This window comes from Brachyhypopomus gauderio, chromosome 5 (genome assembly GCF_052324685.1).
Source record: "Brachyhypopomus gauderio isolate BG-103 chromosome 5, BGAUD_0.2, whole genome shotgun sequence".
Taxonomy (NCBI): domain Eukaryota; kingdom Metazoa; phylum Chordata; class Actinopteri; order Gymnotiformes; family Hypopomidae; genus Brachyhypopomus; species Brachyhypopomus gauderio.
In genome coordinates this window covers 4,845,865-4,872,775 of record NC_135215.1, presented here as the reverse complement: position 1 = coordinate 4,872,775, position 26,911 = coordinate 4,845,865, and the positions used below count along the sequence as shown (strand labels likewise).

Below are 26,911 nucleotides of genomic sequence, written 5' to 3'. Positions count from 1 at the left end.
CCCAGACATTTCTTCACCCCCTTCGGGAGCTGAATGGGAGGTGTTTGTGTATGCATGGGCTACCCAGTGGCTATTCAGGGAAATCTTAAGCCCAAACTCTGATCCGCCCTGCAGTGGCTCTTGCAACAGTGCTGGCCGGGCCATTAAACAGTATCTGCACTTTGCAGGCGTCCCACAACACTGGACCCCCAGACAGCAGCTCTGATTTCATGGCTTCTAGTTTGAACCTGTAGGCTCTTACTGCCTTTGCATTTGTTTGCTGCAAGGGTCCTCTGACTGTTTAAGAGTCCAGAAATTGAGTGATTGTAAATGACAAACACCTTTGACTGGCTAATGCGGGCTCATTATGTAAATCATTTTAATGAGCTGACTCCTCGGGGATTCCACAGAAAAGGCTGGGGTCACTTCATTTCAGCACAGCAGCCCAGTGTGAGTCCTCTTGGGATTACTGATGGATGCACACTTTTTTACCCATATTCCCAGTTGTAACTCAATAGCTAAACAAAAGTGTGACATGTTTCAACAGAAAATGAGATTCTGTGGCACAAAGGCAAGCAAGGCAGCGGCTCGCTAATCTCAGTCTGACCGCGCTGGTGCGGCTGTAGGCGGCCCTCCTGGCTCAGGCCGCAGCATGAATAAAACATTAGCGTGGCTTCAGCACCAGCAACCCCTGGCTGCTCCAATCAGGGCTGCGATATTGATGTGCTCTCGAGAGCCTCTTAAATGTTTCTCTTGGTAATCTGACTCCGCCCTCTGGCTCCTGTCATCTGTTGCCTAATGACTTTGTAAAGACAAGAAGCAAAATGTGTGTGAATGTGTGTGTGCAGTTCTACACACAAGCGAGACTGAGCTTGTGCTCTGTGCAGCATTGGGGGTGAGGGGTGGGGGGTTTAAAGACTCAGTGGCATTTTTGCTGGCTTATTTGTTTTTAACTCTGTACGGACTTTGAGATTTTGGATTGGTCCAAAATCAAATTTTCGGGATTGCCTAATCCATTTGGCTTCCATCACTCGTATGGATAATTGCCCACAGTGTGTAATTTGATCATGCGTTCGTTTTGCCTGCAACTGACATTTTTGATTCGGTGTGACTGATGGTCATTATCAGGCAGTAAATGCACTTTTAAAGACTTCATCGTGGTGATCGCCCCAGGTTATCTGTGCCCTGTGAGGCATTCCCGGAAGAATGTATGTGCTTCGGGATGGCACATTTTGCTCACTGTCAGTGGTTATTTGAAGTGACGAATAGTGAGCTGGCCAGCTGCTAATGGACAAATCATAGTGAGGACTGCTCGGGCTGAGATGGCAGTGCAGTCTGCTCAGTGAACACAGCTTGGGCAGTGCCGTCACAGGCCTCTCCAGAGGCCTCAGAGGGGGAGCCGGTGAATTACACACACACGTAACTAAAAAGTGCTCACCTATTCAAGAGAGTCATTTACCAGCAAGTGAGGCATGTCCAGAGATCTACAGTTCCTGATAGCTTCCTGGTGAGGCTTCAGAACGGCTTTTCTTTTGGCCTGAAGTTACAATTAATATTCCAGTGCACACGCTAAATGAAAATCACTGAACAGCACAATGTTACCCCTAGAATGCACAGCCCTAACACAACCAAATAAAGCATAAAGGGCCTCAGTAAGACCCGTGTTGGAAAGATGGTGTTCTTCAAAGAAAATGTATCTATTTTTTAATGTTAATCAGTACTAATTTAAGAATTTGATGACACACAAATGTCTTACTGATTCAGTCTTGTTTATGTCTTCACTTTCTGTGTGAATGTACAATAAGGAAGGTGAAATTCTAAATACTTAAAATGCATTAGATCTTTACCTTAACTCACCTTGAACCCAATTTGTGTTTCACAAATCGTTAGTAGATTATGTAACTATAATCTCACAAAATATATTTCTCAGAAAGCTTTGAAATGTTCTGTAGTTTTCAGCTTGCTTCCTTTGGCTGTGCCAGATTCTCTCCTCTCTGTACTTTTCCCACACTTTCCCATTGCCTCGGTGTTGTGGCTGTGAAAGTGGGCACTGTTGTGGCCGATACCGGTTCTCTGGAGTGACGAGACCTTTTGCCAGGTCTTTCAGGAACAACTGCCGTGCACGGAGCGTGCTTTCCCAGTACCGAGGGTAACAACACGGAGCGTGCTTTCCCAGTACCGAGGGTAACAACACGGAGAGGGCAGGCTCATCCAAGAGATTGTAAACCAGAGCCAGGGGCTCGTTTTGGTTGCCTCTTTAGCATAGCTGCCAACCATCTGCTCTGTTACATCGACACCTCCTTTTTGTTTAGTTGAGGAAAGAACTACTGTACCTCTGACCTCTTTGCACTGCTGTCGGAGCTCACTGTCCACCTACCTTACTAATGTGGACAGACAGAAACGAGAGAGTCTCAACAGCCTGGACATCACCCAGGTCAACAAGGTCCATGTCAGACGACGGGGGATCTGATAAAATAGGTGGTTACTCGAACAAATACAAGACACCCATGGACAAAAGTGGACAATAAAAGGAATCACAAAGGGAGTGGACAATTAAGGGATGTCACAAAAAAAGAAACTACAGCCAAATACCTAGAAACAGTGAAGCAAGTCTCGAGAAGTCTCCTAAAGGGAAGAAAAACCATCCACGCCACCCACACCTACGCTCACCTACCTATGCCAGCTATACCCTGCTGGCATAATAAGTTGAAGCAGGAGTAGCTACTGACATGAAGACTAGGAAACTCCTCACAATGCATGGACCACGTCACCCCAGATCCAGCACACTGAGACTGTACACTAAGTAGAAAGAGGAGAACAAAAGATTACTGAGACATCAAATCCACTATTCAGGACGAAACATCAAAGATCCAGGAATACACCAGAAGGATGTCCCCGAGTGTTTGGTGAATGTCTCAGACAGCAGGAACCTGAGGTGGATGAGAATGGGGAGGAGGAGGAACCATTGTGGGAAGAGGAAGTGGCTGACATGGAGAAATCCCACCAACGATTAGAAATGGCTAGATTGAAAGACAGCATGGAGGCACTTATCACGGCAGCACAGGAACAAGCTCTGAACACAAGATCAATAGAGGCTGGGATCTACAACGGAAGGGAAAAGACCGAAACATCTGTGCAGAGTGTGGAGTGGGCGTTCCAAGGTCAAAGTGGGACGCACCCTTGAAGGTTGTGGAGAATGACCGAATGATTTACTGTGGCAAACCCCAGTGATAGCAACATCAGGAACAAGGAACACGAAAAGCTCATATAAAGAAATACTATGGGCTGAGAGAAGGTGTAAACAACAGTGTTTCCCATGGCAGTCAGAACACTAGGGGCTGTGACCCTCAAACTGGGTTCCAGTTTGTTTAAAAAAACAAACAAACAAGCAAACATATTTATGTATATATATGCACTTGTAGACAATACTTACTTTATACTATCACATGTATAATGGGTCTGTGATGGTTGACTGTTGCTATGACAACTAATGTCTGAAGAAAATTCTCAAATGTGTAGAGGAGACCTATCAGCTGATTTTAATGATCTATGAAATAGAATAAAACTTTTATTTCATTATTTAATAACATCAGTTTAAAACAGTCTTGTAGTATATGATTTGACCCTTTTACAAAAACTAGTAGTTTTCAATACAAAAATATAAAATTGACATGGAATGATTTTTCATTAATCCATGCTGTGTCAAAGAATAAAATCCATAAATAACATGATAAGTTGAAATATCATAAGAAACGCATAGAGCTGGTTTGTCTAAGTTCAGCAGATAAAGATTTTCAGATTTTCTTACCAAATCAAATTTTGAGTTAGACAGTTTGATGTGATATCTATCTGACATCAGTCTGAACAGATCACACTCGGCAGCTGACCTGTGTACACTCATCCAGACATAAACAATCCACACAGAGACAACAGTATCAGCCTGCAGTAACAGGTCATGTTAACGAGCCCCACTCTGGAGGTACAGAAACATCACCACTAATGTTTATGAAATCCCCCTCAGCGTTGTCGTCCATTTTTCTTTCCTGGCAGCATGACAGCTATCAAGAGTACCAAGTTGGGTTGATGTGAAAGTCGCATGAATTCCAATCTGGATGGTCAACCTGAGTCACGATGCCTCATATCAGATCTGAATTGGATTTCAGTACCACATATGAAAGTGCCCAAATTTGGGACTGAAAATGTCAGATTTAATGTATTTTTGCTATTCATACTGCTAGAAAGACACCACATCTGTGTGGCATATGATGAAAAGGATCAGATTTGGACCACTTTTTCCTGCTGTGTAAACATAGCCTTTAACTCCCTCTACAAAGACTTGATTTAGTGAAACGTGTTAAATGAAATAAACATTTCAGTAGCATAATATATATACATATATGGGTGAATGGTGTATTCTCCCATAACTCCGTCTGTAAAAGTTGCTTGTGAGTGTGTCTGGCTCCAGCTCGTTACATGGGGAGTGAAGGCAGTAGTCGATGCTCGTGGGCTGTTAGGCAGTGAGAGATAGTGGTGTGTAGGTTGATTGCATTTGTCCTCCACAGCCAGGAGGTTGAGGAGACACCGCAGCGGCACAACGGACATCAGCAGAGACCGCTGATCTGATGTTCAAAAGGCCCAGGCCTCCGTTCTGTCGGTAAGCCGATGAAAGGCCAGCGAGGAAGGAAAGGGTACTCCTGTGTGGCTTTCTTCTTTGACTTTGTCCTCCAGGACTTCGTTTGAAGCTCCGTACCTTTGAGCGTCATGCAGCAAGACCCATTTGGTTGTGGTGCAGGTGCAGGTCGTGCACCAGTGCTGCAGACGAGCACAAGATGTGGTGGGATATGCCTGTTTAGCACTTCAGAGAGGCATATTTCATATTTACTCTGGGGTCCTTTTGCAGATTGTTTCATGTGAAGCTGCTGCTCTGACAAATAAAGTTGTTTTGGGAGTGTCATGCTGTCAGCAGATTTTTCTGAGATGCCATCACTGAAATCTGCAAGTCCCTTCCCTCTTTTTCCTATATGATTACAGTGTACAGTGTACAGTGCTCTGTCTCATAGGGTAGACTTTTATTGACTGAATACTGTGGTCAGTAGAACTAATGTGGATATTATACAATCTGATTAAGTTTGGGATTTCTGATTAGTATACGACTATACATGTCCTGCAAAGATATTGGCAGAGCCTGTGAATGCTTTGACAGAAAAATAATTTAAAAAATGAATTCAATTAATCACTTTTTCAGTACTGTAAACATTATGAGTTGATGAACTTGTGATATTGGAGTATTGTAGATCACACTATGATTACAAGGCTCTGATCATTTTCTCTTTTAAATAATTTAATATGGCTATTAATTCTGCTTTGCATGTCATTGCATGTTTTTTTGATTTAGTTTTAATCAGTGAAGAATAAAAAAATTCAAATGTGGTAAGATTCCACACTGGAAGATCAAAGGTCTGCAAGATAGGAGAAAAGAAATGAGAAAATGTGCTATGAAAAAGTTTGCATAGGGTTTTTCTACAGGAATAAGGAATAAGGTTTTTAGTTGACTTCCATCTTTGTTTCAGATTAAAACTAAACGGCTCACGTACTAGAAATGTCTCAATATCAGCTGTCTCCATTCGATCACATATATTCGTTGAGAGGTGGCACCCCTCTGGTGTCATATTCGACGTGGGTGTGATCTGTTCCCCGTAATTACACCTCCTATTACAGCATCATGTGTGGGGAGAATGAGATGGAGATCCACCGAGTCACTTCTGGTGATTAATGGAGGTATGCAAAAAAAGGGGGCCGCCGGGGAACGTCTGGAGCATAATTACTGCGTGAACGCTCTCCACCCTCCACCACCCCTCCACCCTCACAGCGGTGCCAGCCATAAAAACAATTAAAGTACAAAAAAAAAAAAAACCCAAAAAGCAACAAAAACGTTGATGGTAGAAATATGCCAGTCTGTCAGTCGAAGGGGGGATTTGTGCGGATGAAATCGGAGCTATCAGAGTTTATCGTAGGAATAACGACTATGCTAGGCAGTGGTGGCCATCCGGTCGGTCCAGGAGACTCACCTGAATAGGTGATAGTCGTCTTCCGGAGTGTTCTCTCGCAGTGTCTTGGAGGAAACATCTGTTTGCCTTACAGCAACTCTCACGATGTTGGCTATTGCGCACAAGACTAAAACTAAATAAGGGGAATTTGTAGTGACTAATCTTAAGAAAATATTATGATGAAAAGCATGAACAAGATACTGAGTCTATGGAATTGGTGTAAGTACTTAAAACTATGTGAATGAATGTATTCAGATATATTATAGTTTAGTACAATTTGTAATGGGTAAGGAACAAAATACCCTCACCAACCTCTGTATCTACCTTACACCCACTGGCCACTTCATTGTGGGTGCTTGTGACTGCCTGACTGAGAGGAACCTCCCATCCAAACATCTAAAAGCAACGGCCAACAATGGTTCAATGGTGAGAAAAGTGGTGAGAGTTACAGGCTGACTAACTCAAGCTGGTCACTGCAACAGATGGGCCATTGACTCTAACTGTACACTCACGAGGTAGTTAGTGGCTCGTGAGTGTAGATCAGCTATGGCTGTAATTTTTTCTGTTTTTAAACTTTGAATATAGTGTATTCTGAAGATCATAATGAATTTATTTTTATTTCAAATGAGCCAGCCATAACCAGTGGCCATGCCACTTATAACCATTGGCCATGCACACAATGGATTCATTTCATATGGATGCACTAATATGGGAACTCTGGACTGATTCTCATAATTGATATTTCTATATCCATAGCCACCAGTGTGAAACCTTTAACAAGATTACCTTAAGTTGTGAACAGATTGATGCCGCATTAAAACATTATCTACAATGTTGATGTGAAAATAAACATTTGTATTATATTATAATGCACATTTTCCAGTGACATTATGTGCCTTTCCACACCGGCAGGGTGATCAATATGAAACATGGGCTCGGTAATGTGTTATCTAAATGCATTAATTTTGTTAAATCCTATTAATCACCCAGATTAATGAATTTTTAATTATTAATCTGCCTACTTGTGTGGTAGTGATATTCCTGTGCATTTTTAATGAGAAGTAAGGATTCATTCTGTAGTCAGTACAGAAGTCAGTAGTGGTGCTGTTATCGTTTAGTAGTGTGAGATGTTTACTAGCTTGTTTGACAGCATCATTAAGGTCGCCTCTGTGTTTCCTGCAGAAAGGTCACTGTTTCTGAGATGGCCCCTGCTGTAATAATGAGTTCAGGGTTTTGCCACTCTGCTAGGCTTGCAGGGCTGCTTTGACACACAGCGGTTTGCAGGCTGTTTCTCTGCACTCTAGGGCTGCACTTTATTTCAGACAAATATCCCATAACTGCAGGCCAGAGGCCACACAGGAGTGATGATGTCTAACTCTGGACGTCTTCCAACATGCCGTTTGACTAATGAGCTGGATCCACACCGAATTGATCTTGGGTTAGTTGTCATCCAGTTGTTACCCTTTAATAGGAATTCATCTTTCCTGCACCACAGTAAGAAATACTCAGCCTTGTATGCGTGTGGTCTAAAGTATAAGTGCGTGTATTTTTAAGGGCGTGTAGGAGAGTATTGGGAAGGCTGGGTTTGTGCCGTACAATGTTGACGGGATCTTCAAACGTGTCTCGCGGGCGCGTGAATGTCAGCAGCGGTGGCAGCAGACCTCTTGATCACGTCTAGCTTGCTCTCTCCTTTAGTTCGCTCTCCACGTCTACTGGTGGAGTGCAGAGTCGATGACATTTCGCCCTAATGCAATAGCGCTGGTGCTCACTCACAACTGACGAAAGTCGTAGGGCACTCCTGTGCCACGGGAGTGGACAGCTCCATCCTCGAGCCCTTGAAGAGGGTGTGGTGTGTTTCTCCTGGCAAACAACAAAAATGCCAAAATCAGCGGGGTTTATTCATGTGCCTGTCGCTTTATGTGTCTTTTAAATACAGTGAAGGTCTGTGGTAGATGTGGTCTGGGGACACAGGCTTGAGAGATGTCCTTGAGTCCAGCTGCACAGAAATCCAGATTTTACGGGCTGGATTATCTGATCGGCACTGCACAATATTTGTGGTTTAGGAAATTCACAAATGTGATGCTATGCTCTCAGATAATATTGCACAGGAGCAATATGGACATCACAGAATCTGCTCATGTATGTATGCATGAAAATTAAAAAGGACATGTACAACAAAAAGCTTCTCCTTGAAAATGAAATGGTAAGGAATCCTGGGTGAAATGTTGCATTGCTGTGTTGTGTGTGTGTATGTTTGTTTGTGTGTGTGTGTGTGTGTGTGTGTTGCACAGAACCCATTAATTAGCCACTGCCAAGGTTCTTCACCTCAAAACAAGAAGAACAAAAAAAACGTTGGTGTACTTGGTGTACCAGACACAGTCTGTGTTTGTGTGTTTCTTCAGTATGCTTTTTGTTTCCTTTTGCTGCATAGACTTTGCTACAGCTCTGAAGAGTGCATGTGAATGTGAATGCTGTGTGCTTCTGTTCTAAACAACCATGTCGTCCCCTGCAGGTGACCTGGTGTCTCGTGCAATGCATCACCTACAACCCCTGCACATCAAGAACTCTAGCAACGGAACGCCAGTGCACCAGAGTCACAGCGGACCTGTGCACTGGGAGCCCGAGGCTCTCTACACACTCTGCTACTTCATGCACTGTCCCCAGATAGAGTGGGAGAACCCCAACGTGGAGCCCTCCAAGGTCGTGCTGCATACGGAAAGGTGGGAGAAATTACACAGCAGGGAATCTCATCATTTTTACCATGCATCCATTTCCATGACATGAAGGCAAAAGCTGCTTCAGAAATCACAACTGAAGCTGTACTGAAGCTCCTCAGATCTCGCTGCTGCACAAGAACCTGTCTCGTTGCACCAGAGGTTGTTTTAGGAAGTTATGTAGTCAACACAAAGCCAGTGTTGGAACTCAAGGGAGGGAGGTCTGGATAGTTAACATGTTTCCAGGTTTTCTAATGATGACGTTTGAGCACGGCGAGCGAGTAGGCTGTCTCCACCCCTCCTCTCTCCACCAGGTAGCTGCAGAATTGGGTGCTAATGGAAGGTTCAAGAAAGCATCCATCACCTGCTGTGCTGCAGCGTGGTTTGACACACAGAACTTCTCTGGACAGCTAAAACTCAGATGTGATATCCAAAAAAAATAAATAAATAAAAGGTACCTTCCGAGGAGACCCACACATTGGTCCACAGTATAGACAAGGCAGCAGGCGGCGTGATCCTCCTGGGAAGAACAGCTCCATTTTACGCACGGCGGAGGATAATCTTTCCCGGAGAGAGTTAAGGAGAAGGGTGGTGGGGTTGTGAAGTGAAAATCAAAAATAAATGGGAAGGGATTCACGTATAGAAAAAGTAAAGCAGGTAAAGACAGGAATGAGGCGCAGATATGGAAGGAGCAGTGAAAATGACGACAAATTGTGAAGTGGTGGTGAGAGAGTGAAGGAAGGGCCTAGAAACACATGGAGGAGGAGAGGAATGGAGAGAAGGGGAACAGTTAGCCAGGAAGCAGGTGGCTGGCTACACTGGGTGAAGGCTGTTTGTGTGATGTTGCCTCAGGTCCACACACACACACACACACACACACACACACACACAATCTATCACACAGCCTTTTTTCATCTCCCCTCAGTTTCGATATGTCTCTCTTTATGTCTGACTCCTTCTTTCAAAGAACTTGTCTGTTCCAATTTAGAATGATCTCACTGAATGAAAGAGTTTGGTCAAACTTCCCTAAAGTTCTGACTAGATTTACATGACAGCTTTATATATTTTTTTCGAAGAGGCGAGGTCAACACATCTGCCAATTTCAGTGAAATAGCCTTGAATGAGTCAGAGATTTCCAAATTTCTTGCAAAATCCAGATTATAGTATTTTTTTTTCTCTGTTATTTCTGGCATTTTAAAAAGAACTTGTGAAACCAATGTTTTTTTTACTGGAGGCCTATTTTCCGGCTCACCCCTGAGAAGGGACAACTCCCTTCCTCGGGACAGCGGCTCTGGAGGAAGCGCACCGCCGCCTCACAAAGTTGACAAAACGCGGCCGTGTTTCTTATCCGCCCAGATGGGGCCTCGCTTTTTAATTTCAAAATTGGACGGCTAAAAGAAATGCGCCTGGATCCTACCCTGTGCTCTGTGTGCAGACACTGCTATCCAGGGTGGAGAAGGGAGCAGAGCGTTCGTTAGACAGGCGAGAAGCAGAGAACGGCTTGCTGCTTGTTTTGGCAGAGCACGGATCATTGGCAGGCTCTGCTGCGGTGGGCTGGTGTCTAGGGAAGAAGGCTGTTGATTGTGCAAATCTAACTGTAAAAACGCTGGTCATAGAAAGTATGTTGGAGTCAGAAACATGTTCATATTTGTGTAATATCGTTTAATGATCTTGAAATGACTTTTTAGTTGTCGTGCTGTTCTCAGTGTTTGGGTTACATGTGAGGGGCTTTAATGCATCCATTAGTTCTGACTCTGAGACAAGGATTTATTTAGCCTGCCTTTTTGTGCCACACATTACGTTCTTTTAACCACCGGTGGGTGTGTGCAGCATATGAAACCCAATATATCAACATTTTCACAGTGTTTTCTGGGCAATGCGTGGGTGGACAGATACCGTGAAGCTGTTGTGTTCAGGAGAAACAAATAGCCCAGCCCATTTTAGAACCTATTTCACACGTGGGTATGTATGCGTGTACATATAGTGTGTGTACATGTGGGTATGTATGTGGGGGTGTGGGTGTCTGTTGTTTGTTGCTGTTAAGACTGCCTTTAGCATTAGAAACATAATGTCCTCCAAAGCTCCTTGATAAACATCTTGATTATACACTTTTCATTATTCAAGAACCAACACCCAAAGCTATTGTTCAGAGAAGATTTTCAACACATAAAATTTAATTCCATGGTTATTAAAATCCTAGGTAATACTCTAATATTTAAAATAATCTGTTGTGATATATATATATATATATATATATATATATATATATATATATATATATATATATATATATATATATAAGCTATATATATATAAGCTATATATATAAACCTTCAAATCTCAAATATGAACAACCAACTAATCGTACTCAAACAATACAGCTGAGCATTTTCATTTGGATTTAACATTGGTCATAAAAGTATGTATCTGTGTTTTAAGCTGTTTCACATTCAGAATATTCTTAGCTACACAAATTAGAGGCAGTTTTGCACTGGTAATTAGTAGCAACAGAAATCCCAGTGGAGTGTGTACGATTATCTTTCTGACCTGCCAGAAACAGCCTGCAAATAGAAACGTAAGATTCAGTTCCAAACAACAACATATGTTTGTGAAAGGAAAGAATTCATAAACAGCAGCCTGTGTGTAGGTAAGTAGAAAAAAATACTCCATTAAAACATGCTACATGGAGCATTTCTGGTGCCAAGAAACACACCTGGAGCTTTCGAACTCTATTATCTGCTCGGGTAGAAGCGTGACGACTTTAAAGGCGGACTGCGTTTGGTCGTGATGTTCTTCGTTAAATACACCGTGGCTGAGAGAGACGGTCACGTTGGGGCTGCGCCTCTGTCCCCTGCTGCAGGCCGTTCATCGTGCTGCCGCCGCTGATGGAGTGGATCCGTGTGGCCGTCGCGCACACAGACCACCGCCGCAGCATCTCCGTGGACAGCGACGACGTGCGTCAGGCGGCGCGCCTGCTCCTGCCCGGGGTGGACTGTGAGCCGCGGCAGCTGAAGTAAGTCCCCCCCCCCCCCCCCCCCCCGCCTGCACTCACGCGCGAGCGCCTGCCTTGAACCTCGCACGCCTACAGTCACACGTGCACACGTGTACTCAAGTGCGCTCAGACACGCACAGCCACACTCAGACATGCACAGACATGCACATACTTGTACGTAGACGCACACTGTACACGCTGTACTCGGACACAATCAGACATGTGCAGACTGTACTCAGACACAGACAGACACACTGCTGCGGTATATGTTAACACAGCTTAAAAAGTGACATGCAGCTTCTAATGTTCTCTCCTTTTCTGTTTGGATGTTATACTGGTAAGTGCAGGTAGACCAACAGCAAAAAGGAGTAAAATTTTGTGAGTGTCATTATTTTTAGCGTGTGAGAAAATTTAATTTAGTCAATGGTTCCCTCTAGAACACTCTGTGCAATTACAGGGATAATTAAGTTACAACACTGCCCAGCGATTTTGGGACAGTGGGGAATCTTGTCAAGAGTGCCAGAGTTGTATCCTAGAAGAAGAAGAAGTAAAATTATGCAATATGTGAAGAAGCCATCATTGCAATTCTCTTCATGGTAGGTACTTTCGGGAAGCATTGTTGACCAAATAAATTAATAAATCCATAGCAACATCCATCTACCTAATTAAAAGATCAAACACTGCATGATGAGTGATACAGTGTCATGGTTTAATGGTATGTTAGGGAATTCTACTCTTTCAAGGTTACAGATTGGTCTTTGTGTTGTCTTTAAGTCTTTAAGCTACAGAACTGATGAGCAGGACATCCTTGAAAAGCCTCAGATAACCTGAGGGCTGCACATGCAAGTATGCCTAAGGACGTGTGCCTAGGGACGTGTGACTAGGGACGTGTGCCTAAGGACGTGTGCTTAAGGACGTGTGACTAGGGACGTGTGCCTAGGGACGTGTGTAGGGACGTGTGCCTAGGGATGTGTGTAAGGAAGTGCCTAGGGATGTATGTATGGACGGGCGTAGGGACGTGTAAGGGACATGCGTAGGGACGTGTGCAGGGACATGTGTCCAAAACCGTTACTTAATGATTTTGTTTTGCTCAGACACTGTGTTTTAATTAAACCCTTCCTTGTAAGTTAGTAAGTAATTAAGTCCCATCAGAGGCCCATGTACACCCAGTATACACACCTGACCATAGCTATTGTAATGTATTGCTGTGCTAACTCAATGACACGCATCCTGCTTGCTGCAGCATTTTTGTCGTACCACCTTCTACGCTCACCTGAATTCTGAGCTCTGCCTTGTCTAGCCCCTCAATTTGTGTTCTATGGATTTGGCTAATCTCGGATTAAACTTCACGCTTTGATACTTACTGAGATTCTGGGTCCTTGTTGAAACAGAACATATCTATGGATCTAGAAGAGGTAGGGAGTACAATTGGAGGAACAGTTTAACCTTCTGGGGGTTTGCAGCCTGCACAGATTGCTTCCCCAACAGCCGCGAGGCTTCAGGTTTGCGCTCCTGTCCCTTCCTGAGTGGCTATACCTCCTCTCCTCCACCTGCAGTTATTTTTAAACCACCCACTGTGTTAATGGCAACCCCAGAACAATATTTAAATGGATCACCAGATAAGTGTCAGCGGATTCTTATGCAATGTGCGCTCTCTCTCTCTCTCTCTCCCTCTCTCTCCCTACATATATAGATATATACTCAGAATATCTCTCTCTATCACTTTCTAACTCTCTCTATATATAGATGGAGAGACAGAGATAGAAGATAACCTGCAGTCCAACCAACATTCATAAGACTGTCCCAAAGACTTTATTGTTTTGTGTTAAGAGCCATTGCGTGTGTGTGTGTGTGTGTGTGTGTGTGAGTGTGTGTGTGTGTGTGTGTGTGTGTGTGTGTGTGTGTGTTTGTGTGTGTGTGTGTGTGTGTGTGTGTGTGTTCTTTATATAATCAGAATCTCTCTTTCTATATTTACATATATACTGTAAATTACACAGATAAAGCACATTTTGTTACGTCTTGGCTGCATAAGCTCAGAAATTGGGCTATGGCTCTTTTAACACACAACAGTCTGGGACAGATGTATCAATGCTGGTTGTACTGTAGCCTCTGTTCTTTGTGACACCTGTCAGAGAAACTGCACTGCAGCTAAGTGTGCTTTGGAATTTAGGACATTGGCAGGAATGAAGACATCGCCGAGAGCTCAAGAACTCGGGAAAGAGTTGACTTGCCAAGGGCAAGAAACTTACCCTAGGGCAATATATACATATGTCTGTTTCTATTGACAACATATTGGGTGAGAGACGAGATGTAAGAAGGCTTGTCACACGATGACTCACTCCAGCAGACTCCTCCCCAGCCTCTGATCCAAAGGCCAATGCAGAATGAAATATTTTGGAGAAAGGAAAACCAGAGGAAAACAGGGTGTGGTCTTTGAGAAGAAGATGGGCTGTGGTTTCTGAGAATAAGACAGGGTGTGGTCTCTGAGAAGAAGACAGGGTGTGGTCTCTGAGAAGAAGACAGGGTGTGTTTTCTGAGTATAAGACGGGGTGTGGTCTCTGAAAAGAAGACAGGGTGTGTTCTCTGAGTAGAAGATGGGGTGTGGTCTCTGAGAAGAGGATGGGGTGTGGTCTCTCAGAGGAAGAAAGGGTGGGGTTTCTTAGAGGAAGCTTGAATGATGGCCATATCTGTACTTGTCTCTACTTGCTCAGAATGCCAGTAACAAGCGTGGCACTGACCCAAACACTGGCCCTTAAAGCAGAATTTCACCTGAAAACTTCAACATACTCATTTACCAGAGACAGATTTATCAGAATTTATGTACTTTTTTATTAGACCATTTCAGATTTTTAAAGAAAACAGGAATGCATGTATTATAAAAACCGAAACAGTCAGGGATAACATAAAAAAAAAAACAACGGCTCCATTTTGGCCCCTTAAATAAACATAAAATGAACAAACAAACAAATACATAAACAAATAAGTCAAATAAACAAGAAATAAAATAACAGTACTTGCCATTTATCACAGTGTTTGCACTTCCAGGAGCAATTGCATCAAAAATGGCCTGTCCCTAAGATACTGACACCATACATTCTGCTGCCAAGAAATGTAAGACCGCGGCTAATGAGGGGGCGTGTTGACTGTGTGTGCAAGGGTAGCGTGTGACTGACATAGCTAATGTGAGGAGAGAGCAACACAATCACTGAGAATGGCTGTAGCAGGACCTCGCCCTGAGGCCGAAGACTTTACAACTACACCTCCTTCTCCACGACTCCTTCATGACTCCTTCACGACTCCATGAGATGAATTTCAGGTGTATTTCTTTGAGCCTTATTTTGAAGAGGGAGGAAGTTGGCAGGTCAAGGCCGATTAGCCATGTTACGCAGGCAGATTACAAACTGCCGGGGTTAACCTCCCAACACTGTCCCCATTGGTGTTTAGCTGACCACGGTGTAGCGTTGAGCTTCTTCAGGTCACTTCAGTGTCACACAAGGTGTTTTCTTAAGAGTCTTTAAACACGATGCATAGTGGTGATGGAGATGTTTCGGCTTACATCACCCATTCCGTTTCAGACTTGTGTTCCAGTTTTCATCACCCGTTCCCTTTCAGATGTCCATGCAGACGTGGGCATGGGACAGTCTGGTGCCCTTGCTGTCTGTGATTTCCATTATTACCACCCTGATTGTTCCGTTCGTAGACACAGGCTGAGCCGTGAGTTTGGAGAGATTAGGTGTGTCTGGCTCTCTCTTTGGAGGGTCACATCCCATTGTAATGATTACGTCTGGTGACCAATCGCTGTACCCAACTGGCCTTAATCACATTGATTGTTCTGAATATGAACACTCTCTGTGTTGCCACAGCTCTTTGTGAAGACTTGCATGTCTTGTGTGTTACTCCAGGTTGTGCAATATATCTGAATTCCTGATCTTTTTCAAGGTTTTTCTCTACAATTTAGGACTGTTTTTGAAATTGCTTAAGCTTGGACTAAACATCATTAAAAATGACTACAGAGTAAACGTTCGTCCCCTGACATTTACCCAAGTAGTGGCAGACCATGAAGCCCTATGCAAATTCCTTCTATAGATCTCACTTGAGTGCAGTTACTTTGACAAATTTTATCAAACAAAAAAACAAAAAGCAAACCTTTGCTTTGCCATTTTTTTCCACGCCAGCAGCCTTTTGAAATAAAACCTCTCTTGTAATAGTCAGAATTGTTGTACAGAGCACAGCTGCCTTCAAAGTGGGGCCTATTATGGCACATACAGACCATTAGGTACCAGAGAAAGATTAGAGCTGGCACTTCTCCTGCATTATAAGTCTACAGAAAAGCAAAGCAGGCTGTTTATAATCTGCATTCATATCTAACTAAAATCTGAATCATGTTTCCTGCATAGAAATTAAGTCTTTACGTATTTATTATACAAACTTTCCTGTTCATTGAATCCTTTATAATTTATGATGCAACCTCATAAATTATTGTTAATTTTATGGATTATTATAATGCAAGTGTGAAAAATGATCATAATTCAAGCCTTTCTTTGATCCTAATCGCTTATTATCATCGAATCCACAAAAGCCCTGATGCATCAGCTAATGATGTGATCATCTCCAGAGCGGACGACTGCTTCTGTGCCACGCGCAAACTGGATGCGGCCTCCACCGAGGCCAAGTTCCTACAGGACCTGGGCTTCCGCATGCTGAACTGCGGCCGCACCGACCTGGTCAAACAAGCGGTCAACCTGCTCGGGCCTGACGGCATTAACAGCATGAGTGAACAGGTCAGACGTGCGCACAAACAGAACCAAGCAGCCTACCTCAAATAAGCCTGTGCTAGTGTGTGGCTGGCTAGCCCTCACTTGTGGGACTGATATGTTTCACATTAACTGACATGCGCATTAATTCACATTAACAGGTCGCTGCTCATATCCCAGCATTTCACCTGTTGCCTATACCCACTATGCCAGTATCTTGAAAGAAGAACAGCCAGTGTGGACAGTGACATTAGCTAACACTAATATGTTAAAATATTAACATATTTAAATTCCATATCTCTGCAGATGCTAATCAGAGTAAGCTCTATGCAAATAATAGCGATGTGCTGATATTGCAGTTAAGAGTTTTACACTCTGGTATTTTGCACTTTGCAATTAATTGCTCTTATGTTTCGCTACCATGCATGGGTCTAATGAATAGCATTTGGCTCTGCTCAACCATTAACGGCACATCATAAAGCCCCACGGTGCTTTTCTTCAGTTTCGTCATGGTACAGTGTGGAAGCACGAGTCATGCTGTGTTAATGGATTTCTTATTTATATGTTTATTGTTTTATTTAATGTCCTAAGGACATGGCCCATGTTCCTGACATCATGCATTCCATCAGTTACCTTTTTCTCCATGTATTATTCCTGTATTATTGGTGCTGTTAAATGGTCGTGATTTGCTGCATTAGCATTGACTGTGCGTTCACATATCAATAGCTGTGATTAGCAAATCGTAAAAATACAGACAGAACAGTAAAGGCGGCTGCTTTGCGTCTGAGCCGGATTATACAGTGATCACCTACTGAAATGATAACGCTTGCCAGCTAACGAAGGATCTCTTGCACTGTCACACATGTTGTGACATGGAACAGCTTCAGTGATGAGTGATTGAGTCGAGGTGGCGCTGACATTCTGTACTGTAACTTGTAAAATGAGTGATGCCTGTACATGACTATGAAATGAAGCCGTGCGGTGTTTGAGTCTATCGGGGGATTTGAGCTCACTTCTCCGTAGACTTCAAGCGCTGTAGAGCTATGATTATCAGACTGGAAGAAAAAAAAAACCCAAGAATATCACTTCGAGATTAAACTTTTAAAAAATATTGTAGTGGTGTAAGTCTTAGAATCGCCATACTTGGGTTTTGGCCAGTTAGATGTACAAAACACAAAATTACTGTGAATTTGGTCACAATATGTGTATTATGCTGTAATTGTTTGTTTCCGTCTTCCTGAGATCTTTGCTGTAGTCCAGAGGGCTGAGACTTGTGTGTTTGGGTGTGTGTGACCAGGGAATGACTCCACTCATGTACTCGTGTGTCCGTGGTGACGAGGCCATGGTGCAGATGCTACTGGATGCTGGGGCTGATATCAATAGTCAGGTATGTACCCAGTAGCGGGGGCTACATTTACATGATGGTGTGTGTGTCTAGAGGCTCTTTGCCTTGTAGTTGTCCTAGAAGAAATTGTGAACTGTGCTACTATTGCTGTACGTCTTCCTGTGCTATTTCCATGCCATTGGCATGCACTGTTTGTCCGTGTCAGTGGGTGGTGCTGTCCATCTACTTAAACCTATGCTATCTGTGTCCCTATATTAACACTAACGATTTATATGGACTTACTCCATTCAAAGCAAATGGAAGAATCTGGTCTTTCTTACCTAACATTCACAGGAACATTTAGGAACAAATCACAACTTTGTCAGCAGGAGGTTTCAAGTAGATGCACTTATTGTGACTTGTTTGGGTCAAAAGCATGAAGTGTCCCATATAGACTGATTTTAGGTGGGATTGTTTTCTTAAGATAAACATGATTTCGCCAAAGCCAAGAGTCAAGTCTCGTAACACGAGCGTCACCGCAGCTAATCTGGACCATTGGACCATGCTTCATGTTGTTTGACTGATGTTCATATAATCTGTTAAGGTTCGTGTATTCTAGTAGAGAGAGAGACTCTTGAACAAAACACCAAATTGCTTGTTCATTGCCATAAACCCTTAAATATACACGATATTACAAGAATAGAAATAGCGAACTCTGAATTGGCATAGACAGACTAAGATTTATATCTAAAAGAATTTTCTTAGGCTGTCAACTTCAGTGAATGTAGACTTTTCTAAAAGGTCACATCTTTCCAGCTGTTCACAGACAGCTACCTAATTTAATAGTGTTCAAGATCCATGGCAGTTTCTGCCTGCAATAGAGCCCAGCAGGCCAAGCAGAAGGGGGCTACGCCAGGCCAGACGAGTCGATTCCACAGCGTTTGGTGCTTAGCTCAGGAGTCACTGCTCGTTTGTGCTCCCTGCCAATTATCTCTCCTGCAGTCTGTCTGATGCTGCGTTTAGAACTTCAAAGAACCCGGCAGGGTTTCCTCCGATTACGGTCAGGTCTTAGAGTAAAAGTGGCGAGATACGTGGAAGATACCAGAGGGAGAGAAAGAGAAGGAAGGGCTATCTGTCGGCATTCGGGTGGGTTTTTGGGAAATGGAAGTTATGGGAGAACACTACGGAAAGCGTCTCCGTTCTTTCGGCGTCTGGGGTTAACAGAAGGCGCAGATGGGGAAAGAAGCTGCTCCAACACTCCACTCACTCATTACGTCCTCTTCTTCCTGCTTCTTTTTTTTTCTCTCTCTTCCTCCTCCAACTGAACTCTAGTGTGCTCATTAATGGCTGAATGCTATTTCTCTCCCTGAACCTGCCCTATATGACTTCCCAGGTGCCCAGCTCAGTACACAGGCACCCCTCAGTTTACCCCGACACCAGGCAGGGGACACCACTCACTTTCGCCGTGTTACACGGACACGTCCCTGTCGTGCAGGTAGTGACGACGTGAATGATTCGATGCCTTCCACCTCTGCACTCTCCCTCAATTATTAATATGCTTTAAAATAACAATTATAATGGCAGATAACAAGGCCTGCTTAGACGGCTGTGAACTGGATACTCCTCTTCAGGGTAGACTGAATGGGTCGTTCAATGTGACTCACTGTAGGGTGTGAGGGAAAGGAGTCAGACACAAGGCAGGGAATACTGTTTATCATACAGCTTCCAGCAGAATCAGAAAGAAAAATGTGTGTGTGGGCCAAAGAAGACAAGAGTTCTAACAGTAAATTCTCTTCACTTTCCCATTGTGAAGAAAGTTCACATGTTAAACTGCCCTCAACATTGAGTGTTCAATGCAATGAACGTTCAACAAACTATTTTAATCCTCCCACATAAAGACATAATAGGGAAGGCTTTCTTCCGTAAGCACTTGGATCTCAAGAACACATACTTGGGAGACTTTTCCCAAGTACACAAGAACACAGGAGCATTGTCACTGAAATGAAATCCACTTTCTTGGTTCCATCAACTTAAGCCATTTGCTTTTTTTCCAGGTAACTGCATTTTTCAGTGGTTTTTCAGGCAATTGCTTTTTTCAATAGTTTTGTGGTTTGGGGGTTGTTTACGTTTTTGTTTGTTTGCACTCATCCTCCCTTTCAAACACTGAGAGTGATGGAAAGTAGTATCAGATGGCCTAGCTAGCTCCAGACAGTGCAAGGTGTAAGCTAACACACAGCCCCGTCACCTAGGTGATCAGTCAGAGCCGCAGTGAGCTTTAGCGCTAGTGCTGTGATTTACGCCATGACTCACGTCTTTTCTCTGCTGTGTCCTGCTTGTCCCAGCTGCTCCTGGACGCCCGGGCCAACGTTGACGGAGCTCTTCAGGACGGGGCGGAGAACTACGCAGAGACGCCCCTCCAGTTAGCCGCGGCAGCAGGTAGCGCACTCAGACCCTCCTCCACCCACCTTTGACTGCTACATGAACATGGATGAGCTCCACGTTTATGGGTGTCATTGGGCTCTCGGCATCAGCCATCTTATGGCACACTTTACAGACACTTATGGTCCATTTTATAATGGCCGTAACTGCTTTCAAATGTTTTTGAGGCCAGCCTGATTCACCCTTTTGTGAGCCTTTTTATTAACTTAGATCTCTCACTATTTGTATAGCATAATAATATAGCATGGAGATTTTTTTTATTTATTTATTTACCAACTCTCACTAAGTCATCCAGTATGCTAATGCCAGATTTACACTCATGAATAATATACTGTCTTTATAATAGACGTATGCAATCAGCACATAAATATATTCAGAGAATTTTTGCAGTCATATCTTGGAATTGATACAGAAGATATACAGACCATCAATTACTGAGAATGTATCAGAATATTGACAGATTACTGTCAATAAACAAAAATGTTCGTTTAGAGAATATGGACATACTATAGAAGTATAGTGGTATGTTCAGGACACCACCAGATTAAGATCAAGATTAATACACTAAACCATAGAAGACATAGCTCCAACAATATCAATGAGCCCCGGTGACATTCATAATGTCTAGGTAAACATTGCTGAAAGTGACATCTCTGCTCAGCCTGAAGGTTCCTACACAGGTAGTACACTCCAATACTCAGGCAAACATTTTCATTATCTCCCTTCATCACCTCTAAACAACAGCAAACGTGCACAAAAAAAATTTCCAGAAGCTTCCGTCGGCACGCTAAATAGCCGGCATGCCTGTATGGAAAGGCTCATGCCGGGCCGGTTCCTAGGAGGCTCACCATATTCTAAGCACATCAAGGCCCGTTCCTCATGCTCATGCTCCATTTGCAGTACAGCAGGTCAATTACGCCCGGCACTGGCGTCCGCAGGGTTCTCTCCATGAACACGGACGCTCTTACCTCCCCATTATTCTGTGTGGCTCCTGTTTCCCATTAACAAAACATGGAGTGGGAGGCATCAGGATATTCCGCAGTGACGCAGAACTATTAGTACTGATACTAGAGCAATGAACTCTTCCGACCCTTGACTTTAATGACAGGCTTTGATCCACTGATCTTAACTATGGCCTTTGAACGTAATGGACAGTAGTTTTCAGGACACCACCTGTACCTACACTTAGTCTTCAAAGGTTTTAAATGAAAAGTTCTCATTGGCAGTGCATGTGCATTTAAGGTGCAGATGAATCTGTCTGTAGACAGTCACTTGTATTATCCATGAATATGGATTATTCTCCTCGAACCATCTGTGGGCAGATTGTAATTATCTTATTCCCTAATGCAATGTAATATTTCTTACATTTCTTACATTTCCAGTAAAAAGAAATTGAACCTTTGGCACATGACAAAAGTGTACATATCCCACAAACGTAAAACAAGCTCTATAAAACAGTGAATACCTGAAATATTTTGTCCAAAATAAAACCTTTTTTTATTGCTTTGAAAAAGCTATTAGACTTCCTCTTGGAGCATCAGGTGTGTGGATTTTGTTTCTTTGTTTGGACCCAAAACATATCGCATCTTTTTCAGTGTCATTCTTGATGTATATGACCAAAGGCTATGACAAATGTCCTCATGAGTCTGCACATGTCTCTTACAAACCTGATTTGGCTCATCAGTTGATCCTCAAGCAAATCAAGAACTAATCAGACTTGCAAAAATCTGCTGCTCTGTGGCACATAAGAACTAGAATTTGGCAGTACAAATGTGCCTTTCCCTCACATTTAATACAAAAAATATATGTACAACATGGAGTAGAAAGTCCACAACTGTACTGTGTGGCTCCTTCTCTGGGCTCCTGACTCCTGAATTACATGCACATGCAAGCTTGAAGAAAGAAAATGGAAAGAGAATTGGTCCCATACAAAATGAGATATGAAAGTCTAAGTGATCCATGAAAGCCATTATGCCATATAAACCCGAGGACACCCTCGCCATCAGACACTGGAATGAGCCAGGAAAAAGTGCCACTTTGGGTATGAGGAGGTCACTACATGAACTGAACTGTATAGAGCAACAGCAATTTAGCACAAAATATGTTGTAACTCATTTGTATGTTGTAACGTTAAAAAATATGTTGTAAATTCCACCCATCTCCTCTATTGGAAATCAGAAACAGCTTCTCCAGTCTCTTGTCAACTCCAAAACTGGAACGTCACTTCCTTATATATATATATATATATATATATATATATATATATATATATATATATATATATATATATATATATATATATATATAATCTTCATAAAAGTAATGAATAATATTTTTATAATAAAGTAAATAAAAATGTAATTAATGTTATCTTCTGTATATATTGTCACAATGTTCTAGATTACAGATAAAAATCTTATGTTCTTATGGGATGTTTTCAGGCAATTTTGAGTTGGTCAGCCTTCTGTTGGAGAGGGGAGCAGACCCCTTGATTGGCACCACATACCGCAATGGCATCACTTCTGCCCCGTTAGGGGACCTGAACTCATACAGCCTTGCAGCAGCACACGGACACAGGTACAACATACGTGCACTACACTCACATGTACACCTACACACAGATGCACACATACATTGTACACGCACTTCCACGCGCATATAGGCTACGTCTACACAGTCATGCACATGTAGAATATGCCTTCACATGCACACATACAGGTTACACCTACATAGACATAAGCATGCATGCATACAGACAACGGGCTACACTTAAGCACACATACAGACTACACCTACACATGTGTGTACGTTACCAGTGCAACAGAGAATGTTTAGGAAAGGAACACCACCAGTTTATTTTTCAATAAAGTCACATTTGATCTCATTCCACTCTTGGGTTTCTGCTGTTTTCCATAATTGTCAAAGTCCCATTCCAGAATTCTGAACTTCTGACCTGACGTTGTAGCCAGACATAAAAGACCAGCTGGTGTTTTTCTCAAGAGGAAACTGTATGCAGCACACCTCCGTAACTTGGGCACTATCATTCCTCATGGCGGGGGAACTGTACACCACAAGTGTTGGCGCCCACATGTTCCCTCACGCTCACACTCAGCACTGCATAATGAGTGCTTATTGAAATTCACAGTGCATGCATTCTGACTGTGAATCCAGTGCATTAGGCAGCCAGTTCCCTCAGTGCCACAATATTAAGGCAATCCGTTATGGAGGCAGACAGGATTGGAGAAGTATTGCAGTTTGAGTCAGACTTGCAAAAGCTGCTTCGCTGCTCCTCAAGCCCTTGAGACATTGGACGGTGGTGCAGGACAAACCAGCCATTCTCCAAGTGTCCTCATGCCTATGTTCTAATGATTTACACTAACTCCCTAACACACATGCCCATGGGTAAGGAGCAGTAATATGTAGAAAAATCATTTTCATGCATTGATAAATGAGAATAATAAAATATCAAAGGACTCGGGGTGTTTTAAAAATGCATGATATATCTGAAACGATTCCAATCTCTGACTCATTGTTCTGTTGGCACAAATACAAGCTTGGTGTTATGTTAACAATCCTTAGACTGATAGCTGAACAACATGCAGGCAGTTATGAAATACTATGAATGCACAAAATAATGGCACACCACTGTCAGATTAACAAAATGGCTCTTAAGAGGCAGTGCTAATAGATTAATAATTTCTCTTGTCCCAGAATTGCATTTCAGCCTCATGTGGCATTTCTGCTCTCAGTCCTGTGGGTTTTGTGGCTGGGTTGGCTGTCGGTAGCTTCTGAAGTGGTTGAACGCTGGAATGTGCTCCTACAGGAATGTGTTCCGGAGGCTTCTCTCCCAGGTGGACAAGGACAAGGCCGATGTGTTGTCTCTGGAGGAGATCCTGGCGGAAGGCTCGGAGGCCGGCGCCGAGAAGCGAGCACCCCAATTTGAGGGCACCCTGCGGACAGGCAAGGCCAAACTGAGGGCCCTACGAGAGGCCATGTACCACAGCGCCGAACACGGCCATGTGGACATTACCATAGACATCCGCAGCCTGGGTTAGTAATCACACTGCACGTCTGCCGTCCACACTGCGGGGGGTGGGGCGCTCTTAGCGACTGATACCTTTCCACATCTGCAGACATACACTGCCTGGCTCAGCACAACCACTGCATGGGCTAGCACTGATACAGCACTAGTAGCCAGCATAGCTATGGCTAGGGTTGGCTTAGAACTCTCGCGCCGGAAGCGCGGAGCGAATGCGCGGCGGGGATTGGCTGACGGTCGGACTGGCGATGTGCGCAGGCGTGCCGTGGACCCTGCACACGTGGCTGGAGTCTCTGAGGACCTGCTTCGTGCAGCAGCGTCGGCCGCTGATCCAAGGCCTGCTGAAGGACTTCAGCTGCATCCAGGAGGATGAGTACACTGAGGAGCTGATCACACACGGCCTGCCGCTCATGTTCCAGATCCTACGGGCCAGCAAGGTTCGCTCCCCCCCCCACCGTCCTGCGTCACTCTGGCTATGCCTTCACCCGATAGCCATCACCGCGAATCAGTACAACTTGCGCATTAATTAATAAGGAAATTAAAATATTCCTTTCGCATTTAAAATCCAAATACATCGTATAGCAATTATGAAAATATTTAGCTTCATTTAGGCCGGGAGTAAAAGCTTGGAAATGTTTGATGTCATATATCTTTGAAGACATGCTGTTTTACATCTGTGCAAAACTTTGTGTGCATGTGTGGGTGTGTTTTTGTTTGGGTTTATAATCTGCAGAATGAAGTCATCAGCCAGCAGCTAGCTGTAATATTTACCCAGTGCTATGGGCCCTTTCCAATCCCCAAGCTGACAGAGATCAAAAAGAAACAGACGTCCCGCCTGGGTGGGTATCAGTGTTGCTCCACTTAAAGAGACTCAAAGTCTCTCTGTAAAAAACTCTCATACAGAGCTTTGCTTGCACCGTTTAAACCTATTGTAAGTTGGGAGTGCAACAGTAGGTTTGGGACTCGTATAAATGTGGGTTTCCCATCGGATGATGGAGTCACGAGCTTATGTGTATTGACAGTCAAATATTATCAATAAACAGTGAAATCTAAACAATAAAGAGTCAAACCAGTCAAGTTATTAATTTTTTTGGAACACACAGAGATTGGGAGTGGCTCAAACCACAGTATTTTCATCATCAGAGATAGAGAGAAAACATGAAATGCAACAAAAAGCGTTTTTTTTCTTTAGTTGATTTTCTACTTACAACGCTTAGGAGGAGCAATACTGCCATCTATCGATGCTTGTGTTATATTGAAATTGTGCTGTAGACATTAAGATCACATACTGTATTGTCTCATGACCTCATATTAATCTTGGTTTTGTCATGCATTTCTATTCATCCTAACTAGGTCACTCGAAAAATTTCTACTTTTTTTTCTGAGACCATTGAACATATCCAGGGACAAAAAAGATTTTATTCAGAATTGTGGAATTAATTTATTAAATTGTTGTTGTCATTGAAATGATGAGATGCCAAAATTATAATACACTTAAATTGCACACAATTTAAACTGTAATATTTATGTTTTATACAATATTTAAAAGTTCAAATTGAGATATTTCCAAAAGTTAAATTTTAGTTTTCTCATATAATGGGTTAGTGTTGCAAGCTATTTTTAATTCAGCCTGATGTCACATTGTTCTTGTTTCTCTCTCTACTCATTCGTGCTGCTTTGTTGGTCTCGGCCCTTAGACTCGATTAGCTGACGTCTTGGTCCTGAGTCAGTCTCCTTGAGGCAGTCTCAAAAACAACTCCGCATACACCTTGCTCATCGACCAGCTTGTGTGTCTCTCCGCCTTCAGTTGCAGTATTTGGTGAAACTTGGAATTTTAGTGTGTTATCTCTTGTGCTTCTGCAGATCCACACTTTCTGAATAATAAAGAGATGTCTGATGTGACATTTCTGGTGGAGACGAAACCTTTTTATGCTCACAAAGTGCTGCTCTTCACGGCCTCCACCAGGCAAGACAGCATTACAAAGTTTTGATTGACCAAACCAAATGATTTATTTACTAAATTTGGCTTTGGCTGCAATAGTATTTGTTTTAAAGAAGCTACTGTCTCTCCCTTCGTCCCCAGGTTTAAGTCTCTGCTTTCCAACAGACCTGCTGCAGAGAACACTTGCATTGAAATCAGTCACGTCAAGTACAACATCTTTCAGGTTGGAGTTGTTTTGGGGTTTCAGTCACACCTGCTTGCATGCAGTAAACTGGTGATGCATTGTGGGAAATGAAGTTTGGTAGGTCGTTCACGAAGTGTGGTGTGTGTGTTTCAGCTGGTAATGCAGTACCTGTACTGTGGAGGAACTGAGTCCCTGCACATCAGAAACACAGAGGTCATGGAGGTATTACAGCTGCCTTTCTGTCTTCTCTCCACTCTATTCTCTTCTCTCATCCTTCTACATTACTATAGCACTGATTTCTTATCTTATATATATATATATTGAATCTGGCTGACTCTGAAGCTCCAGTGTATCCACCATGTGTCTCATAAAGATGCTTTATTTGAACTGGGATGTCAGTAGACAAGTATACCTCGAGGTATAATGTATGAAAGTACACAGTACAACCATAACGGAAAGCTGGAAGTGCTGTGTATTAAGTTAAACTTGTGCATTTC

The 26,911-nt window shown here is 43.1% G+C and overlaps 1 protein-coding gene across 3 annotated transcripts in view; it reads left to right on the top strand.

The window, feature by feature from the left end:
- Window positions 1-26,911, top strand: part of btbd11a (BTB (POZ) domain containing 11a) — a 109,551-nt gene that overhangs the window by 78,620 nt on the left and 4,020 nt on the right. The window contains exons 3-15 of one of the 3 annotated variants that reach the window (XM_077005086.1): window positions 8,539-8,746; window positions 11,601-11,753; window positions 16,348-16,513; window positions 17,784-17,873; window positions 19,204-19,305; window positions 20,153-20,246; window positions 22,691-22,826; window positions 24,073-24,299; window positions 24,547-24,725; window positions 25,022-25,127; window positions 26,152-26,254; window positions 26,372-26,453; window positions 26,568-26,636. In XM_077005086.1, coding sequence (XP_076861201.1) covers window positions 8,539-8,746; window positions 11,601-11,753; window positions 16,348-16,513; window positions 17,784-17,873; window positions 19,204-19,305; window positions 20,153-20,246; window positions 22,691-22,826; window positions 24,073-24,299; window positions 24,547-24,725; window positions 25,022-25,127; window positions 26,152-26,254; window positions 26,372-26,453; window positions 26,568-26,636 — 1,715 coding nt within the window. Of the gene's footprint in view, window positions 1-8,538; window positions 8,747-11,600; window positions 11,754-16,311; window positions 16,514-17,783; window positions 17,874-19,203; window positions 19,306-20,152; window positions 20,247-22,690; window positions 22,827-24,072; window positions 24,300-24,546; window positions 24,726-25,021; window positions 25,128-26,151; window positions 26,255-26,371; window positions 26,454-26,567; window positions 26,637-26,911 lie in introns of all 3 variants that reach the window. The other 2 variants (XM_077005084.1, XM_077005087.1) reach the window with 2 other exon arrangements.